Source organism: Falco rusticolus, chromosome 6 (genome assembly GCF_015220075.1).
Source record: "Falco rusticolus isolate bFalRus1 chromosome 6, bFalRus1.pri, whole genome shotgun sequence".
Classification (NCBI taxonomy): domain Eukaryota; kingdom Metazoa; phylum Chordata; class Aves; order Falconiformes; family Falconidae; genus Falco; species Falco rusticolus.
The window spans coordinates 37,073,206-37,094,210 of record NC_051192.1 but is presented as its reverse complement, the minus strand read 5'-3'; the positions used below and the strand labels follow the sequence as shown (position 1 = coordinate 37,094,210).

At 43.1% G+C, this 21,005-nt stretch overlaps 1 protein-coding gene across 2 annotated transcripts in view; it reads left to right on the top strand.

Annotated features, from left to right (window-relative positions):
* SLC2A12 (solute carrier family 2 member 12) overlaps positions 1 to 21,005 on the top strand; it is a 36,071-nt gene that overhangs the window by 10,746 nt on the left and 4,320 nt on the right. The window contains exons 3-4 of one of the 2 annotated variants that reach the window (XM_037393098.1): positions 16,719 to 16,841; positions 19,063 to 19,195. In XM_037393098.1, the coding sequence (XP_037248995.1) occupies positions 16,719 to 16,841; positions 19,063 to 19,195 (256 nt within the window). The remainder of the gene's footprint in view (positions 1 to 16,718; positions 16,842 to 19,062; positions 19,196 to 21,005) is intronic. The other variant, XM_037393099.1, reaches the window with a different exon arrangement.

Sequence of the window (21,005 nt, the reverse complement as noted above, 5' to 3'; positions counted from 1 at the left end):
TCCATTATTTATTAACAGACTTGGTGTGCTTTTGTGCCCTGGCTCAAACTTGCCTTGCAAACACACTGTACTCCTGCTGCACTATTATGATTAAAAGCTTGCCAGAAGAATACAACCCAAGAATTGCACTAACAGCAACTCCCCTGCAGTTTTTATTTATTTTAAACATTACTCACTGGAAGAGCAGCGTAAGATAAGCATTCATTGCCAGGGCAGCGAACTTCACTGTGTTATTGCAGCATTATTCCCTCCCTTGCAGACCATCTTGGGGCTGGATTCTGCTTTTGATGACACAGGTTCAAAACAAGGGGTGCAGCCCTGAAGAGAAAATGTTACTTCAGCATTTACTGGAGTGTTTCAAACACACATCTAATGACCCTCAAGGCAGGGGCATGCGTTCAGGCTTGGCCTCCTGTTGAAAGCTGCTTTCCCGTTGACCTCACTGTAAATGGGTCCTGGTCATTTGAGTTGGCCTAATGTGAAGTTAATGATAACGACGTCTACTTCCTTGAGGGCTACAGAAACTGACTAGTCTGAGAAGTCTTTGAGGCCCATGCTTGTTTTCTGACCTCATTCTTGACTAAGAGCACAAATACCCTCAAACAGCATATGCGACAGAACAGACATGTCTCAGCTCCAGCATGCTGAAATCATGTATGATAAAGCCACAGTCAGGCAATTTAAACTGACAGATGCGTTTGGGTAGCAAGTGATGGTCAGGTCTAGGAGAGATACAGGTATTTAAAATTGCAGATAAGTACTTTCAAGACATTTTTGTGCCTTTAAAAGTACACTATTCAGTTAAAATGGACAATGTATAGAAAATGCAAAGGTCAGAGATTCAAGAGATTGCTGGAATCTGCAAAGGACCTATTGTAATTAAATAATCTGGGTTGGGAGGCACGGTTATGAGTTGTGTCACATGTTCAGCCTTCAGTATCTGCTGCTTGGAGTTCAAATCCTTGAATATATTTTAAAAGTCTACCTTTCTTATCCTCAGTATGCCTTTCTTAGTGTAAAGAAAAAGACAAGCCCCTCTGCTTATATAAAGTAAACAGTTTTAACATGTTTATTATCCCTACTCTTAAAAAAAAGATACTCATCTCTAAATCTGGTCTGTGGTCTGGACCAGACTGTTAGCCATTGATACTCTGCAACAGGAGGGAGGCATCGAGGCTGCACTCGCTGGCTGTTGTGGCCAGGCAATGCCCAGGCACCTAGCAACAAGCACTGTAATCCCCACACCACTATATTTTCAATGTGAACATCTCACACTTGGCGTGTTGTCTTCCTGTCCTGCTGGCTGAGGTGAAGGCTGTGCTGGCGATGTGTCTGTTTGTAACTTACACATCAAATGAGCCTCTTTTGGACAAAGAACAAGGGATCTTGCTCTTTTCCCTCCACTCCACAAAGCCATTTCTGGAGCAAATTCACCCACTTTATTTTGAGTCCCTGCTGCATTATGTTCTGTGGGGATAAAGGAGAGTCTGTGTAGCACCATTAGGAAAATAGCACACTTTTCATTGGGCAGATCATGCAACCTCAGCTCTATCATCTTTTTTTAATTACTTTGTCCTTTTTTTTCCCCCTGCCTTTTTTAGGGTTCTGGTTAAAGTTCTAGCTAAAGTCCACATTTGCATAGCAGACGTTTATAAATATTGTATTTTCCCATGAATTCTCTTTTGTCTCCAAATTACATGAAGTAGATGGATTTTTTAATGAACTAAACATATGCTAAATATATTTATTGCAATTTATCAAAGCACCCAGGCAGCACAGTGATGAGTACTCAAAAATAGACAGCGAGAGATAAAAGCCATTTTTGCATTATAAAAGAATTCACAGACTAGCAAGCATCTGCTTAGTAATTTTTCTGATTCTGAGGTGCTTTATATTTATATCATCAACCCTTATGCAAGATAAAAAGAGTATTTCTGCTGCTCTGTTTTGGATTAATTATGTTTGATGAACTGTGATTCAACTGCTTGTTCACACTCAATTTCACACAATTATGAGGACGTTTTGTAGGTGCAACAAATCAGTGTTGCATTACATTGCAGAACAGCACATGCTGTCTCTCCAGGTGTGTTTGCAGAGGCATTTCAAGGCAGTTATTAGCTAAGGGGACTTACCCGACAGTCACCTTTGTCTTGACTTACCTTTGTCTGTATATCAGAAAGGTCAGATGAGGATCAACCATTGTCACCAGGGAAATGAGCCCTGGTGAGCCCAAGAGCCCAAAAGAGACCTCTCTCTGGCTGCCAGGTGAAGGATGAGGAGTGCAAGAGGGGCTCTTCATTGTTTTCAGTGCATGTTTGTACAGAGAGACAGTCAAACCTGCTGTATGTCGAAGGGGGGACAGGAAAAATAGGAGCCTTGCAGAAATGCTGCTATGCCTTGCACAGGGAGCAGTGAGTGCAGGCTAATGAGATGAGTGCAGTGTGGAGGTAGATCACCAATTTGTCATCCAAGGTAAAAGCTCAATGTGTCCCTGGAAATCGATTTAATATGAAGGACACACAGAGACATTGTAGTCAGGGCCGTGACCACGCATGACCACCTACCTACTAAATGACACAGAGTTAACCAAAATAGTTGCAGAGCATCTCATTTGCCAGATGCTCTGTTCAAACAACCTGAGGGGCAAAAAATAGTGGTCCTTTCTTATAAAGAGGTGTCACCTCCTTCACTCATCACTGTTGTGTATTACGGTATGTTGAGATGCAGGGACCAGGAAAGCCAGACTTGTGGAGTGTCAGACATTTTTCAAAATAAGGCTGTGAATGTGGGGCTCTTGGTGTTGGATGGAGCATGTGCAAGAGAGTTCTCTTGATAGGGCAACTGCAGGGCAGCTCTAGCCCTTCTGAAACGGAGTGGGTGCCCAGAGCCCTGCTGCTTTATTGGCGGACCTGACGAACAAAATTCAGATTCAGGTGTCAGGCGGCACCCGTTACCAAAGATCTGCTTCTCTGCCCTGACCATCTCCTTTTGCACCATTTAGGATCAAAGACTAAATAGGGACAACTTCCCTCCATATTTTCCTATATATCCCGTAAGTGAGGGGGGTCTCTCTCACTGAGTGATCTCACCAATAAGTAGCCGAAGGAGACAGTAGCACCATACACAGTAATACAGGGATGCAGCGTGGTCTGCAGCCAATCCTCTTTTGTCCAACAAAATCAGAGGCGCTCCAACAAGTCCTAGTCTGAGAAACAAGTAATGCAAACTCAGTCTGCACCCAACACAGCATATGTTTTCCCAGTCTGAATTTGTTCTAGGAAACAAAAAGCAAGTGAGCAAAGCAAGGCTTGGGTAGTACCTCCTTATATCGTGGTAGTGCTGTTCAAGGGAATCCATGCACATCACAGGGATATTTTGCTGTGGAGTGGGGAGCACTTTTATTGAGAGAATATTTATTATTGAGAGAATATTGAGAACAACTTTTATTGTTGAATGTGTGCATTTGGACTGCATGTATGGTACTGGTGCCTTGTACAAAAGATCTCTTTCTCCTCCTTTAAACACGTTTCTGTATAACTGCAAAAGTGTTTAGGCAGTTGGCCAGTGAGCTTTGGATAATCTGCTGGTGCAAATCATATCAGGTCTGCTGATTTCAGGGATGTATATCAACAAACGCACCTACAAGTGGCACCAAGGGAATGTTTCATGACATGAATCATCCTCAAAACCATTTAGATGCATAAAGTCCAAAGGTATTTATGTCTCTGCCTATCTGGGACTGAAGATGTTCTTCATGTCCTAGAGAAGCTGCCAGCATTGTGTGGCTCTCCAAAACCAAGGACCAAACTCTCAGAGCTCTTCTCTTGAAAGCTATCACATGCTCCTCTTCCAGGGGACTTCTTGGAGCCACAGGGATTCCCCAGCCCCAAGTGCTCAGAGCCCACGTGGTACACCCACAGCTGTGGCCACAACACACCCAAAGCAGATCAGCATCTGCAGCTGGAGAAATGTCTTCTGAGTTTCAGGGCTTGGCACAAAAATACCACACATACCCACCCACACAGACATAAAATCTAAAAAATATTTTTAATATATTTGTGATTGATAAATAAGTGCATAACGGGGTCTTGCAGGAGTTATTTAGAACTCATGGCAAACCCCACTTTTCCACATAGCTGTTACAGTCCCATCGAAGCACAGCTCCCCTGAGTGGGTTCTTGTAAGACTTCCAGTTGATATTGATTAAAACCTGTTAAATAGTGGAATTAAGCCCCCATAGGAAGCCTTCTCAGACTGGGATATTATGCCCTCCATTGCCATCTGCATCTGGGGACCCCTCACGTCTCCCTGCTCTCAGTGTGTGGGTGCAGAGGCACGTACAACTGCCTGACTGATGTTAGCAGGCAGATTCAAAGCTGTTGGGGCAGGCACAAGAGAGGGACGGAGAAATCCCCACCTGTCTCCACACAGGTTAATAACCTTGTGGTCACTACAGTTACTTTCTTCATCGGGAAACCTGGTCTTACAGCCAGGTTATGTCTTCCCATAAATGAAACTACTTCCCTTCTGAGTTACCTGTTGGTAAAGACTTTTTTGTCTCTGCTTTCCATTCAGCTTTAACCTGGATGCTTGAGCCCCAGGTTTAAGCACCCATATGATCCTAGCACAGGGAAGGGCGGCAGGCCACCAAACCCCCTTGGGTTACTTAGTTTCACACTGATTAAATTTGTTCCATATAAGGAACCTGGAATTGCAGATTCGTGCACCCCAGCCTGGGTCCTCCCAAGAAGGAGCAGTGACTAGGCTGTCGAGAAAGCCCTGCTGCAGTGCACCATCTCTCTGCTGCAAGAGCTGTGTGGGCCATCAGCCCTCTGAGGAGCAAAACCCACACAGGAAAGTCAATGAAGGCAAACTTCTAGTGAGGACAAATCTTAGGAGCATATTTTTACTGATGAAAGACTACTTTGGGAGGAAGAGATGTCTGTTTCTAGTTTCTATTCTATTCTATCCCCATGCAAAAACTCCCTCACTTTGTTTACATCTTATTGTGAGTTCTTGAAGTCATTTAAATGCAGGTTTAAACCCATGTTGGGGACACTGGGGAAGATGGAAGAAGGATCAGGCAAGAAGGATCAAGGGGGGTGGAAGAAAGCTCCAGGGTTCACATGGAAATTGAAATCCATGGAGGTAAGGAAGGAAGTAAGTCCCTCTTTCTATCCATCACTGTCCTTAGGTAATCTTATCTGGTCTGTGGTGGTCTTTCTTTATGTATTTTATTGGATTAAGCAAGCCAAAATTAAAAGCTGTAACACTCCCCTAAAGCCCAGAGAATTACAATGGAGACAAATTTAGTCTTCTTGACTTTGCTCCTGTGATTCTTAGATGAACTTGCTACCTGAGTTAAAGCATGATTCATTAGCACAGTTAAATGCAGAACCATTTATGTGTCTTTCACCTCAGTCACTAAATGCATCTGTAACAAACTGCAAAACAGCTGCTTTCACATACGACACTGAACAGCCCAGGGACTCAAATCACAGAGGTCATGTCTCTTGTCACCCTTATGATCCAGATTGCATAGGACTGCTTTTGCTCTGCCCCAAAATGCTCTTGGACTTAAACTTGGCCACCAAATGCTCTACCAGAAATCGGTAAACCTTGTGGGAAAGAAAACTATTAGTTTGGAATTTCTGACCCTCCATGGATTTACTTGTTTGTTCCTGTGTTTTGAAATACTGTCAGCTCTATGGCCTTGTGCTAGCTTGGAAAACACTGGTAAAAGATAGGGCTGTCTAGAGTTCACTTCAATTACTTTGATGTTGGAGCAATATTTCAGGCTTTTACATAACATGGTTATTGTATTAATTTATAGTGCACTTGAATTTGATGTTAGCAGGCATTCATGCTCAGCATTGCCTTGCACAGCATTTGTTTGCAATGTTTTATTTTTTAATTTCTACGTTTTGCAGAGCAGCTGTGGCCTGGCCTTAAATTTCACAGAAATGAGCAGCATCAGTTTTACATTGTTTTGTGGTTTACTCTGGAAAAGGAGGTAGTGGTGGGGATTAAATCAAGTGCTCAAAAACTAGCAAGTGCTTAAATGCTTTGTTGGATCTGAACCAGGATAATAAACCTTGGAAATGTGCATGTTTCACTGAGGATCAGTACAGAAAGTCCTGTTTCAGTTAATTAAAAAATGATCTTGGATCCTTTATTTTATGACAAGATTCCTAGCACTGTTCATTTGTACTGAATCATCTTTTAATGCATGCATCCATGTGGTTTGAATATGACACTCCTAGTATCTTAGTTCATTATTCCTGTGCTATTCAAATGGTACCTCATGTGGCCTTTATTTCACACTGTGTCTGTACCACCACGCTGCAGTAGAAAGACAAGGCATGTCAAATTGAAAAATAAAGCAAGGATTGTGAATTGCCTGCTTCTCCCTATTTCCTTGTCCCAGACAAGGTTTATCTGAAGCCCCTTGTTAACATGTCAGCTAACAAAGGTATTGGTTTGCCTTTTCACAGGCTGATTGGTAGTAGTGAAGTGCAAACCAATTTAAGGTATTTTTGGATAGCTGGACACTGAATTACAGTATTTAAAATTGCAGGAGGTGTTCTCTAAAATACCAGCCAAATATGTTAATCTTGTCTAACTTGATAGAACCTACAAGTTTGGGAGGCTTTTATAGGTGTTAAAAAGGTCATAATAAGAAAAAAAATGCTTTTGCAGTAATGACACATGGCAATGTCAGTGGGAGCTTCTCCTTAATTATTTTAGGACTCTGTTTTGCAAAGAGCAGAATAGCCTTGTTCAGCCCCGAGGCTGAACTTAAACTATACTGAGGTGCACAATCTGGGACATCATTTTCACTGACATCTGTGTTCCTGTTCGTAGTTTTAAGTATGCGAATGAGGGGAAGTCTTGGCAGATCAGGCCAAGGGCTTTGCTTTCTAAAAGAGGTACTGTGAAAAGAGGGAGTGACAACACCATGCCCCAGCTGATATTTCTGTGTCTCTGCTATGATGGTGGTTCAATCTGCTGTTGCTGAGCACAAAATTTGGCCCTCCAAGGACTGCCCAGAAAAGGTGTCTGTGTCTTGCCATACTGTGCTCCATTTAAACAGCTATTTGAGTCAATATCCTGCATTATATAAATATATGTATACTGATAGTTTTATGTTAATGGATCTACTGACACAAAGGCACTGCTTAAGAGAAATGATCTCCTGTGTTTAAAATTAGGCATTTTTTTGAAGTTCTACTCAGCTTAGTTAGTAGCCACTGGCCAAAATGGAACATTTTACCTCCAGACCCACTTTATAAAAAAATCTAGAGAACGAGTTTTGCTGTGATTCTAACTAGTAATTGGGCCTAACAATGTTCTATTGTTCCACAGGGACATTATCTTCTGTAAAGTGGTGCATTGTCAAGTGAGTCTAGCATACCATCTCCAGCCAGCTTTCATACAATAATCAAGGCTGCCTATCATTAGCCAAATTTGCCCTTCTTACTTTGTAGGTCGAGTGTTCTATTTAAGCATTCAGTAAATAACAATGGCCTTTGATAATCATATTAAAGACAATGAAAGATTTTACATTCATTTCCTTGACCATGTTCTAGGAGAGAAGATCATTGTGATACTGAAATCTGTGAAAAAGTTTATGGGGCTTATGTCAAGTACTACAAAATCCCGTTTCCTTTGGCAGAGAGGGCTGGGAGGAATTTTTTACAGGCAAACTGATCTTTGCCCAGCTTTGTACAAAAACTAGACTGTCAGTAGAGCTTTAAGTGCAAAGACAGTATTTTATTTCACTCATAAAGATCATCACACTAAAACATGCATTATAAAGTATGAGAAAATAATTATGCCAAAAAGGTAAAAATGTGCAATCACATCACTTATCGCCGCTGCTGAGAAAGGTGTAAACTACAGCCAAACTGCAGAGAGTGTGGCTGGATGGTAAGTCAGTGTATGAAGTCAGGAGACTGTTTCTCCCCATGGCATCTGAGTTTCTATGTCACATTGAGCTCTGGGAGGAAAGCCAGGTAGGTTTTCTCAAAGGAAAGGGGGCACAGGAAGGCAACAAGCTTCTATGGCCTTTGAAAAGCAACCCTAAGCACAGAAAACTCTTATGAAAGGAGAACTAAAAGATGTTTTGTGGCAAACAGACCCAGAGCCTTCACACCTTCCTCCTGGCTGCCTCCCTCCAGCAGCAACCAAAGCAAAACATGAGCAGCAGTGACCAGTGAGGGACTTAACGAAACAGATCACTGCAGGCCTCTCACTAAATAAGTCACTATTGTAAAAGGGTGCTTATCCCTTCCACTGGCAGTTTTGTAAAGCATAGGCACAAGTCTCTATTTTGAAAGAACAAAGACTTAAATTGCCCCCAACTGCAGTGTCCTGCACTCCTCTGTTGTGCACCCCCTCAAGGACGAACATTAGCCCTTGGAAATTTACTAGAGTTACTAGAAAAACAGGTTTATTTGCCCCACCCAGCTGGATAATTTCTCCTCTCCATACTTTTTAGAAATGAAATATGTGATAATCTGAACTAATACAGGCACAACTTCTCCATGAATTAGAGCCTTTGGCTTCTGCAGTCATTCCTCTGCAAATGCCTCAGAGGATTATCCCAGATTCAATATTCTGAACAAATAAACACCTTCAAACAGGAATACACATTTCAGGTTTTGATTAAAAGGCCTTTTTTTGGATGGCAGTATGTGGTTTATTATAGTAAGCACCTTCTCCCTTGAAAGCTTGTTTTCCTTTTTCTTTTTCTCTCTTTTTTTCCTTTCTGCATACTCTGCTTGTTGTTCTACCTTGATGGGACAGTTTGAGTGTCTACATAACAAAGGACGAGAGAGACAGTGGCTGTGAAATCCAGTTGCAAGCAGAATTGTCATCTCATACATCAGCTCAAATCAGCTTCTATTAAGGGACCTGAAAAGAGGTACAGACTATTACATACCTGCCTACAGTAAAGCTATGACATATCCTACTAATATATTTGCTGCTGAGCAGTGTTATTGGGTAAGATGGGCCACAAATCACATTAACTAAGACAATTCTACCATTCCTAGATCTTTATACATCTATCACTTCTTGCCCAGTAATCCTTCAGAGGGGAATCACTGTCTATAAGAAAGCTCTTCTGGTTTGTGACTATTCTTTCAAGTTGAAAATGGATGGTAATTGAAGATTACTGAAAATAGCTTTAAGAATATATTGAATAGCTTGCATGAAACAGGAAAACGCATACCAGACATTAAATTTTTTTCAAGTTCATGGAGATGAAAATTCCAATAGTTAAAAAAAAAAAAAAAAAAAAAAAAAGAGTTAAAATGCAGGCTCACAATGGTGAGAAGGTTAGGGGAGGAAGGAAGGCTGGGGAAAATCATAGGTGAAGTACATCTCACTGCCTTCCTTCTCAAGTGGCCCAGAAAACAGGGGAAGGACATAATGCACAGGTCTCACGGTCTTTTCCCCCCAAACCCTTCTGCTGCTCTAATGTAAATTGGAGCAGGCATGAGTGAAGGGTGATTTCCGTGTTCCACTGCAAGGTTCCTTAAAAAAGCACGTGAGTGTTCAGCCTGTCTGTTAGATAGTGATGCAAACAGTACAAACACTGGACAAAAATTTTTATATAGTCTGATACAGTTTAAGAGATAAAAGGATTAAATCCCACTGGTCCCAACATATGTTACTTCAAGGAGTCAGCCTAAGGGATTAACCATTAGAAACAGAAATGTAGAGCACCAGAAGAAAAGAAAAAGAATTTAAGATTTGCTCCTTTTGGATCATCAATGGTATCAGGTATCTTGCAACCAGTAGTCATAAAGCTGCTCAGAGAGAAGCACCTCGGAAGCCATAGAATGAGGTACGTATTGCTTTGCCCCCCAGAGATCAGGATGCAGCCAGAGGCATGAGATTAGCTGAGGCTTCTCATGACTCCCCTCTCAGCAACAGAGCAATTTCACTCCTTTTAATGTGTCCACACAAAGTCAGACTTGACCCTTAGCAGGCTGGCAGCATACACGCTCTCCAGAGCAATATAGCTGCTCATCAGCTCCATATTTGCTAGTTATTAATTTTGAGCAGCCACTTCAGTCTCATGTTATGGGGCAGAGCCAGAGAGACAAATAGCTGTCATTAAGCAGAGTCACCGATTTTTAATGCCAGTCATGATCATCTGCTTTGGCTTCTTGCACAAAACCATGGGCAGAGTTTCAGGCCACATTTCATGCATCATACCTCTTTTACCTGCTTTGGAAAAGGATAAACCCCCTCTCACCCTCTCTCCTTTCCAGTTTAAGCATCCCTCACTTTTTCCAGCCCCTCAAATCTCCTTCATTGGGGCTGCTGCAAAAGCCTTCGCAGGAGTTGCATTGCGTGGGTGCTGGGACAGTGCAGGTTACAGCAGTGGGTCCCCCTACCTCAAATCCCAGCTCTGCCCCAGAGCTGTGTGCCCTCACAGGTACACACCATGCACACCACGAAGGCTTGTGCCCTCCCCTGCAGCGTTACCTTTGAAAACAAGGCAAACCAGCGCTGAAGCTGGCCTTTTGTGAGAAGTAGTTTGCTATCTGGCTATTTGTGTTAATACTCAGCAGAGCCAGAAACCAGGTAAATCAAAAATCTGTGGGGTTTCATAAGTCTGGAAAAAATTCTGATCTTGGCAAAGCCAGGTATTAGCCATGTCCTTTGACTTCCCTCCTCTCATGGCAGCTTCTCAGTGGCTTACTTGAATCCGTCCCCAGTGTTGATCATTTTTTACATGTTCTTAGATGGTCTGCCTGCATTACTGGTGGGATAATCCCTTCCTTATCTTCCCTTGGACCTTGTGTTGCTAATAACCCAGTCCTTCCTTTCAAAGTCTTACATACTTCTGCCTACTTCCCTACTAAGCTGTAAGTCCACTTAATCTCTTTCCAGAGTTTATACCTCAGAAACTTGAATTCTTTCAAGTATTGTAACAGCTGCTTTCTAAATCTCACCATAAAGAACTTGATCTCACACAATACAGGTACAGGAAAGAAAAAAATGCTAAGCAGCAAATGAATACCAAGGGAATCTAATATTTCATTAATAAGAGCTGCTGAGCAGCTTCCAATTTGCTTCTGCTGCCTGGCAGGAATAAGGTCAAAACAAGGACAATTGTCATTCATGTACCTCACTTGAATGTTGAGTACCCTCAGGCTCCCAGTATTTCTCAGATATTGTCAGATTTTTCTGCTTCTCTGATGTAAATCTGTTTGTTTGGGTTTTTTTTAAATTATTTTTTATTTACTGCATAGCTGTAAAGTAAGGAAGTAAGGAAGAAATCACAGGAGGGTCTGAGACATTTCTTTGCATATGGCCCAAATATCAAGCTCATTAAGTTGGCCATGTTGGCTCAAACAAAAGGATCACTCAATCAATCTGTTACCCTGCCTCCAACAACAGCCAGGAGCAGATGCTGGGGGGAAATACATAAGAAAAGGCCCATGCAGCAGGCACAGTGTGTTCTTCTGCCTATCTGTAGTTTAGAAAACTTCACGAAAAATGTCAGGGATTTATTTTTACTATTGTGAACAATAGTTCTTGATGGATCTTTTTCCACACATACAGAGAAATAATGTTTTAACATCCAACCTTTAATCATTTTAACCCACTAATGTTTTTCACATTTGAAGTATCTTGTGAAAGTGAGTTCCATAGTTGAAATGCATTGTCTGAAAAAGCACATCTTCCCACTTTGCCTAACTGTTGTTGCTAATAACTTCACTTGGATTCTCTTAGTTTGTGTCTAAAAATGTACTGAAAACCTCTCCTCTGTTTGTCTCCACTTCAACTGTTTCCCTCTGCTCTATGTTGTCTACGCTGAAGAATCCCTGTTTGTTTAATTGCTCTTTGCAGCGCCCATTGCACACCTTTCTCCATGACTCATGTAGTTCTGAGTTGACCAAATTTGCATGCAAGTTGGCAAATACAGAGGCACAGCATTCTCACTGGCACATTACAGTGTTCCCTTCCTAATAATTGCCAAGCCTGTTTGCACCCATGACCTCTGCCTCGCAGGAGCTGATGCTGTCCCCAAACTGCCCACGGAGGCTCTAGCACTCCTGCCCTGAGCAGTGCTGGCATGCTGAGGTGGGTACTGGTGGCTTGTTTTCTCCCTACATGTTGCTTTGCATGTGTGGTAAGAAATTTTATGGTTCATTTTTTTCAAAGTACTCAATATTTTGAGATCCTGTTGTGTTTATGATCCTTCTTCATTCTTATTACTCTGAATAATTTGTACCATCAATTAGTTTTGCTCGTGCATTCACCTCCCTTTCCTGAGAGATATGGAAATATATTGAGCAGATCTAGTAATCTCCTTCCACTGTTAAAACTGGCCTTGTCCTTTGTTTCTTTTTATAAACAGTTACTGATCTACATGGATATCTTCTCTTGTATCCCATGACATTTCACCAGAGCTCTTGGAAACTGAAAAGCACAGTGGCTCATTCATTTTGATCCCCATGTTCCTTAACTCTTTCAAATAGACATGGCTTTCCTCAGCAAAAACTTGACAGCTCTTCCTCAAGACACTATAAATACCTTCCTTTCCTTATTCCAACTGAGATTATCCTAGCTCCAGCCAGCAGCGTAGTACAGAAGCCTGCCAAGGTGTCCCCTTCCTGCACCCCCATGGAACGTTTTCTTCAGTGCTGGCATGTGTCACCTCTTCCGTCTCTGGTCTCTCACCCTCTCAGCTAGCAGACTCGCAAAATACTTGGCTGCCTGATGATGGGACTGCAAGTAACTTTTCAGCAATTATATTGTATTTTCTTTGTTTGGACACAGTGTACACCTTTATGGAAGGTACATTTCTCTTTCTAACAGCTTTCTTCATTCAGTTGTTTATCTGTGCTGAGCTATTCATTTTTTATTTTATCCGGTTGTATGTGTATTTTAAGCCTCTAATCAGGTAATGTAAGCATTCTCCATAACACTGCTGAAGCATTTGTTCTAATTTTCCTTTTAATTACTTTATAGAAAGCAGGTTTATTCTAGTATTGTTCTCCTTTTGAAGCAAAATGTGATAGGCTCTCGGCTCTTTCATTTCTACAAGAATACTGAATTTGAAATAACAAATAGAAGTATCTTTGTGACAGTTGTATCTTGAACTACTCATGCTAGCACTGAAGCAAGATTTTCTTTTTTTCCCTCTCATTAAATATCAGGCAAAGTGCTAAAAGAAGCCATCATCTATGGTATCTAAAATTTAGCCCCAGCACTGTACTCCATTATGCAATTTATTCAGCTTTAATGGCAGCAGCTGAACTCTTCCATTATTATTCTGTTTTCTGCCTTTACAGCCTGTGACTTTGTTTAGAGATGAATGTCACCATCCTGGTCAAGGGATTGTTTGTACACCTGAATCCTCCACTCTTCCTACTTGGGCAAGGAATCAAGTTTCTGTGATATTTAATGAAACATTTAAGTTTTTGAACCAATGCAATATTTTCTTCTGCATTTGCAGTGGGTGTTCTTTTCTCTAGATTGAACCGTAACAAAAGACCATTCAACTGTAAAATTTTTCTTAACTGCTGTCAACATACAACACACTGCAGGTCAGCAAAGGTGAGTCATTACCTGCAGCCACTGCATGAACAAATCCTGCAGTTGTTGAATCTAACAGAGAGATTCAGGCTGAGCCCTTAGCCCCATCTCTGACCCACACTTGACATGGAGAGCCCCAGCTCTTTACCCATCTGTTCCACAAACAGCAGCCAAGGGTAGCCAAAGCAGACAGTGAAAGCTATTGAGTGTGTGCAACGTGGTTACTATCACAGCATCCTTTTGAAATAATGCTAAGATTGCACAGCAGATGGAGCTGGGGGGGGTGGGGGGGGGTGGGGGGGGCAGGCAGTGGGGGCCGGTATTTGGTCTCTCTTTTCATGGATAAGCTGATTTGCCCTGTAAAGTGCTACTGCTTAGGCTGGTGAAGGCAGAACACATAGACGTGTGGATGACTTTGCAGTGACTTTGAGGACAGGCGGGTTAAATCTCTGCAGCACTGCATGCACACGACGCACAAGGTAGCAGCAGTCATTATGAGTGGGAGCCCAAACCTACTTCCAGGCTCCCCAAGAGAAAGCCACATCCATGCTGTACCTACAACAGCTGCTGCTTTTTGGCCAAGGTACAAATAGTAAAACCAATCCCAGAGAGGTGCTAAAAGCAAAGAATTGATCGTTATCACTGCCTCAGCTTGGGGTGAGGGATAAACAGATTGTAATAAGTGTCAGATTTCTACAACTGCACTTTCTTCTTGGGGAATAAGCCTATCCACTCCTCTCCAGCTAAGCAGAGGTCAGGGCCATGCCAGAGGAAGCAGCTACCATTAGCAGATATGAAGAGCAGATCTGCTGCATTGGTGGGATCTGTCTGAACTAAATAACTGGTTGAAATAAGAGCAGCTAAACAGTATTGCAGCTGATGCAGATCCTCAAGTATTTTGGTTTCTCAACAGGAAAACAGTATGCTTCAAACCTCCAGACAAATTGTAGCCTGAAAGGGCCAGTCTGTCTTTGGCAGAATGCCCTGTATGGGCATTTCAGCCCAGTGCCTGTAACGCTGCCAAAGCTTATCTAGCTCAGGGCTCCTCCAGCTTGGTAAGGCTTGATGCTCGTTGCTCAGTGCCTCTCTGAGTAGCCACTACAAGTTGCTTGACTACAAGAAGATTCTAGAAGAAGCAAATACAGCTCAAAGTACCCAAAGAAAAAGTTTATTCCTGGAGGTTGGTTTATGCCCGGCTGAAAGCATATTTGAATTCTTTCAAACTTTATTTAAATCCTGCCTAATGTGACTATGAATATCCCCTTTGCCGGTCACAGTGTACAATCATTTTTCCAGCCAAGCTGGGCTGCCGGCACCAGGCCATCCTATGGAGATGAACTCCAAGGGCTGTGCACACATTGATCCAAAGGGCTCCTTGGCCTCTTGCTGCTTTGCATTTCAGCTAGCGCTCCCTGTTGTGACATGTTGTATCAGCTGTGACTAGTGATACTGGTTTCAACAGCCTTGATGCTGAGGAGGAGCAAAATACAATCATAAGATGCCCATGCATTGCCAGGGCCTGGTTTTGCTCAGGCACAGGGCTAGCTGGCCCAGCAGGGAAAAACATCTGCTTGAGAAGCCAGTTTTCTTTGTTCCCCCCTCAAGTGGAGACACCCCACATGACATGCCATTTCTTTAGAGCAACATTTGTCTTGTCAGTGGTGAGTACATTAAACTTTGCTGTGATCCAAGTCAGAAAAAAAAGACAAAAAGCCTCTCTACGGCTGCTGTTAGACGCGGCAGCTGTGTTATGACTGTGTGCCACTTGAGTATGTGTAACAGTGTTAGGCCATTATGCAGTATGGTCTTGATTCTCCAGAATAAAATCACCACTCTGTCAGGTCACTCCCACTGTGGGAGTGAAGCTCTTTATATTATTCCTTAAAAAAAGAAAGAAAAAAAAAAAGAAAAAAGAAAAAAAGCTGAGCCAGCTCCAGAAAATATGGAATTCAAATCTGTGTTACAAATAAATCTAGAGGTTGGTCAAATATGCTCTGTCGACTCAAGGCTCAGGGATTCTTTTTTCCCTTTCTGTTGGTCCTTTCTAGTCTCCTTCCACAGAACTTTTTTATTTTATTTTATTTTTCTGCTTTACCAATACTGTCACACACGAATCCTACAAGCATCCAAAGCAATAGTGCAGCATGACACACACTCACATGTACAGGAGACCATTTTTAAAATGTAACTTTCAGACTGCCCAGTGCAAGTGTCCTGAGGAAACGCTCATCTATCATTTTGAAGAAACACCATCACAGAGAACCAATTTATAATGGCAGTCTCCGAGGATCTGAAGACACAGTTGATCCGTGTGTACCTCTTTGCTCTTGTGCTGGTTGAATGCCAAACCATAACCTCTCCACACAGCAGCCTCTTGCTAATGCATCTTGCTTATGAACAAAAGGAGGGTGGAGGTTTTCTTTTTTTCTTTTTTTTTTTTTTCTTTTTGGTTTTCTAATAACCAGGAATGGTACAGAAATGTGGTGCCCTTTTTTTTTTTTTCCCCTTTCTTTTTTTTTTTCTCTTGCTATCAAGGCGGTTACACAGCCAGCTCTTCACATCTGAATTGGGTTTTGTGGGCTAGCAGACTAGCATTTAGATCACTGTAGTGCGGTGTGGTATGAAGGAGTCAAAAATCAGGCCCTTTCTCTTCATTTATACCTCAGCAATCTCATTTATAAGGAGTGGAGAGCTGGAATAGCAAACCTGCTTCAGTGCAGCAAGTTGATTTATAAGGTGGCATAAACACACAGTGCCGCTTTGAGGCTGAAGATTGCTTTGGTTTGTTGCTCCACTTCCATTAGCATTATGTCACTTGAGAGCTCTTTAGTCAGAGGTCCCTCTCACACACAGATGCGCAGCCAGAGCTCACTTCCCCAGCTCCATGAGCACTGGTGCTGCCCTGGTGCCCCCCGCCACTCGCTCTGGCACTGAGCAGGGATGATGCCCCAGGGTGATTCTGACTGCTTGCACGCTGCTTGCAGAGCATGGATGGTCCTCTGGGGCTTGGGCCCACACAAAGCTGAAATCCCTGAAAATCACCTTATTCTTCCTGGTGGCCTCACTTGAATTCATGGTTGACCTAAATTTACAGGAAGGAAAGCCACTCTTTCAAAGACATAATCTTTTTCTTTTTTTTTTCTCTTCTATTTCAGTGTCCTGGCTGGTCCTGAGTGAAATTTTCCCTGGTGGGATCAGAGGACGAGCCATGGCTTTGACTTCTAGCATGAACTGGGGTATAAATCTCCTCATCTCCTTGACATTTTTGACTGTAACTGGTAAGATTTCTGTGTCCTTCCAAGTTGATATTGTCATAGTGGGCAAAATGAATCTTTCCTATACAAGCAACATCACCAAAATTACAGCTGCGATGGCCCAGGTGCCAAGTTCTGATCTCCATTTAGGTGCTGTTTGTTAGCGTAACCCCATTGTTCCCACCACATCTTTCTAAATTTCTGCTAGTAATTACAGCCTCACGGTGCTGGCTATCAAAGCACCTTGCACATCAACTCCATAGGCTGGGAACCCCAGCTCTTACAAACACCATTGCCTTAGTAAGTTGAAAATTCATAGTATTTAGGATTTAGTACTGCATCTTCTAAGGTCAGTGGAAGTTCTGCTCTATATCAGACCACAGCTTTTCTGACCAAACATTTTTAAAAACAATACCATTGAAATCATTCCTTTTCACAGGAATGTCTGGCTTTGAAAAATTTCCTTTAGAAAAAGGTGTCTTTGTAGGATGAAAATTTTTCATGTTTTAATGCGAGAAAGCAGACTACCATATAGTAACTTGTAATGTGATGATAAATAAGGGAAAAGGTTAAATGTTGATGTCAAAATTCATTGATTGGCAAATTGATTTTTTTCTAATTTTATTTCATATGAAGTTTTTAAAATTTTAGTTTGCAGTCTTACTCTGGGGAAAACGTGCTGAAAATCAAAATATGTAAGGGAACAGAAATTCCAGGTCTCTTTTTATATTACTCTCCACTGGAGGCAGGCAACCAGTCCACAAAAAGCTGAGGTGGTTTTCATCCTGTTAGATGCATGATGCATTTTGAGACGGATTTGAAAATGAGTGTGATCTGTGACTAAAATGGGTTTCACATGGCGTTTTCTTTTCTTAAAAAAAAAAAAAAAGAAGAAGAAGAAAAAGAGAAAGAGAGAAAAAAACCACCCAAGTACTATTTGATTAAAACTAGGAAAACATATGCCAGGTCAAACTCATTGTGTCCACACTAGCAGTTCAAGTAGATGAAGAATCCTCTTCAGAAGCAAATCACCCAGTTTCCCCCGTACACCACACTTAGGTTTGCATTACAGAACTGCACTTCTGAACTACGTAAGCTTTTGGACAAAACCAACCCAGAAAACGTACAGTGAATGCACTCCAGCTGCCAACACTTGCTCAGTCCTTGGATCAGATCAGAGCTATTCCTAAGGATATGTCCCCAAAACCAGATAGTGCAGACCTCAGGTCCTCAGCATCAACTGTTCCACCTGAAGGTCCCCTCCTATCATGCAGCATTACTTGTTGGCCATAATGCTTGTCTCAGTTTCAATGAATGTAAAGCTGCAGTAACTCCATTGGTTTAGCTGGATCTGATCTGGATTTATGGAACTGTAACTACAAGCAAATAGGCATTCCTAGCCTGCAGCAGAAGGGTGGGATTGGAAATTCTGTCTTCAGATGAATACATGTGGAGGTCACGGTGGCCAGCAGTACCTGCACGTAGGTATCTGATGCAGAAGATAATGTCTGGATTAGCAGCTTCAGCTGCAATTTTTAGCTTACAACACAACAAACAGATGTCTCAACTGTCAGGTTTTGTTTTAGCAGTGAAAGGGGCTAAAGGGGCTGCAGCAGCCTGTTGGGTTTGTATGTGGTCTGCTTCCCAGGGATCGCAGAGTGCATCCCTCAGGCTGAGGACCTGCTGGCCCCTGGACTGTAAGCTCAGCAAACCACCAGTTATTGACTGGCCCCATTAGGAGTTCAAACTTAGATCCCTTTCTGGTGCAGGACCCATGACTTGCAGTGGAAATGCTAGGAGATAACAGGTGGGGAGGATTAGCTGGAGACAACTGCAACAGTGTGAAAAATGCTTGGGTTTGCTCCATGAAAGAATGTGCAACAAAACCAGACAGGGGCAGAGATTTGAGGTACTCATGACCCCCAGTGCCTTTGCACAAACCAGTAACAATGGCTACTCATGATTTTCATCCAGAGTGACCCAAGCAAAATAAATCAACAGGCTCATGCTAAATGGGTCAATATGGGGTCATCAATTTTCTTTCATAAGTAGTATGAGAAAAAGCTAAACCACTCTTATTTTTCAAATTATGGACAGGCACAAATAAGTGAGCTAAGAATAACAGCCTAGCTTCTTTCTAACTTCTCCTGTGCATTAGAGGCTGTATCCTATTAAAAAAACAGCATCAGAAAAAAAAAATTGTAATATTTTAAAATTAAAAAAGACATGTTTTCTTCCTTTGTAGAGCTCATTGGCTTGTCCTGGGTGTGCTTCATTTACACAATAATGAGCCTAGCATCCCTGGCTTTTGTTATTGTATTTATACCAGAGACAAAAGGATGCTCTTTGGAACAGATATCTATGGAACTAGCTAAACAGTAAGTACTGAGTGTGTGCTTGCATCCCCTAGGTACCAGCAGGACAAAGCCTTTCAATGCCACATGCTAAAAAACAGGAAACTTTGTGGGTTTTTTTCTGGAAAAACAGATGCAAGTTTAGAGCTCACACATGTTGATCTCAGTGGCCAAGGAAACATTTTAGTGGTGCTGAAGGACTGGCCCTAAAGGGATGTTGGTTTCTAGCACCTGTGAGGTGCACCTGTGAGGAACACCTGCAGCTGGGCCTGGCTCCCCAGCACTTTTGCTGACTGGTGTTCCCAGAGAGGAGGGCAACTGTGTTCTTAAATTTAGGGCTGCGCGTCTTGGCTTGCATGCAGAAAAAGGGAAGGAGCAAGGCCCTATCTCAGATACTTCAAGGCTCCATGTGGGTTTTGATACCTCTTCTAGATGAGCATTTTTTTGTGCATTTACTGAGTCCTGTAGCTCTGTAAACTCTATGAGCTAATACCCAAAAAAGGTTCTTCCAGCATGAGTTTTGTGACCCCAGCTCACCACATAGAAAGGGTAGAAGAGCAACAACAGGGAGAATGTTGGTGATGTGAATGCTATGTGCCTCCTCCTTTAGTATGACTCATACTGATATTTTTTGTGTCTTTTGATTCTGTTTTTTCTTATCCCTCAGAAGTAGAGTGGCCCTTGGAATTACATACATTCAAATGAAAGCAGCTCATCAATTCAGAGAACAGAATTAAAGGGCCTGCTGGTACACATGCTGTTTATTTACAATCTCCAAATGCAGGTGTTGTTGACCATAAATCAACTTGCAATTTTTATTATCAATTTGCCGCTGCTCCCATTCTTTTCAGTTGTTTTTAGCTATAAAAAAAATACAGAAAAAGCTAAGCAGCCCTGGTTTTTAAAATGCAGCACCCTCCTGATCTGTTCAAAGAGCTGCTCTACAGCAGCTACTTGCTCTTTTGGATTAACCTCAGAAGTTACCAGCATAATGATTAAAAGGATAAAGAAATGTCAGAGGAAACAATTTAGCGGACATTTTTGTGAGGCTGAGGGCCTGGGGTGAGAGGCAGGCCTTGTCACAGCTGGTAGCAGGCTGGTACAGGCCAGCGTCCCCACGGCCAGGTGTGACAGGGCTGCTGGCAGCCCGCTGCCCCTCGGCAAGGCCGGTGACACCCAGAGAGGGAGGCTTGAAGGTACAGGTAGAAATATTCAAGCTGAAAATGAGACACGTAACTTTTTGACAGTGGAAGTTATTAACGTGTGAACAGCCCTGTGAAGTGGGTCATGCTGTATTTGGGCTTTTTAGATTACCAGGGAGTTGTTTTTTTTTCTAAAGGATATGCTGCAACTCGGCCAGGCTCGGAAGAGGTTGTTTAGGGGCTAATGATGAGCGATTACCCCAGTGCAGAAAGCCCGGAGCTAACTGAGCTGCCCGGAGCCCCGGCCTGTCCCTGCTTCACTGGCCGAGAAACGCGCCTCTGGCCCGGCCCGCACTGCCCCCCGCGCCCTCTGCTCCCGCCTCTCCACAGACCGGCACCAGGCCGGGCCGGAGCGGGGGGGCCGGCCCGGGGCTGCCGGAGGTGGCGGCGGGGAGCCAAGCCGAGGCGGAGCGGGGGAGCCGGCCCGGAGCAGCCGGAGGAGCAGGGCGGGCAGCCACAGCCGAGGCGGAGCGGGGGAGCCGGCCCGGGGCAGCCGGAGGAGCAGGGCGGGCAGCCACAGCCGAGGCGGAGCGGGGGAGCCGGCCCGGAGCAGCCGGAGGAGCAGGGCGGGCAGCCCGGGGAGGAGCGGGCGGCGGGCGCGGCTGGAGGAGGGCGCGGCGGGGCCGCCCCCG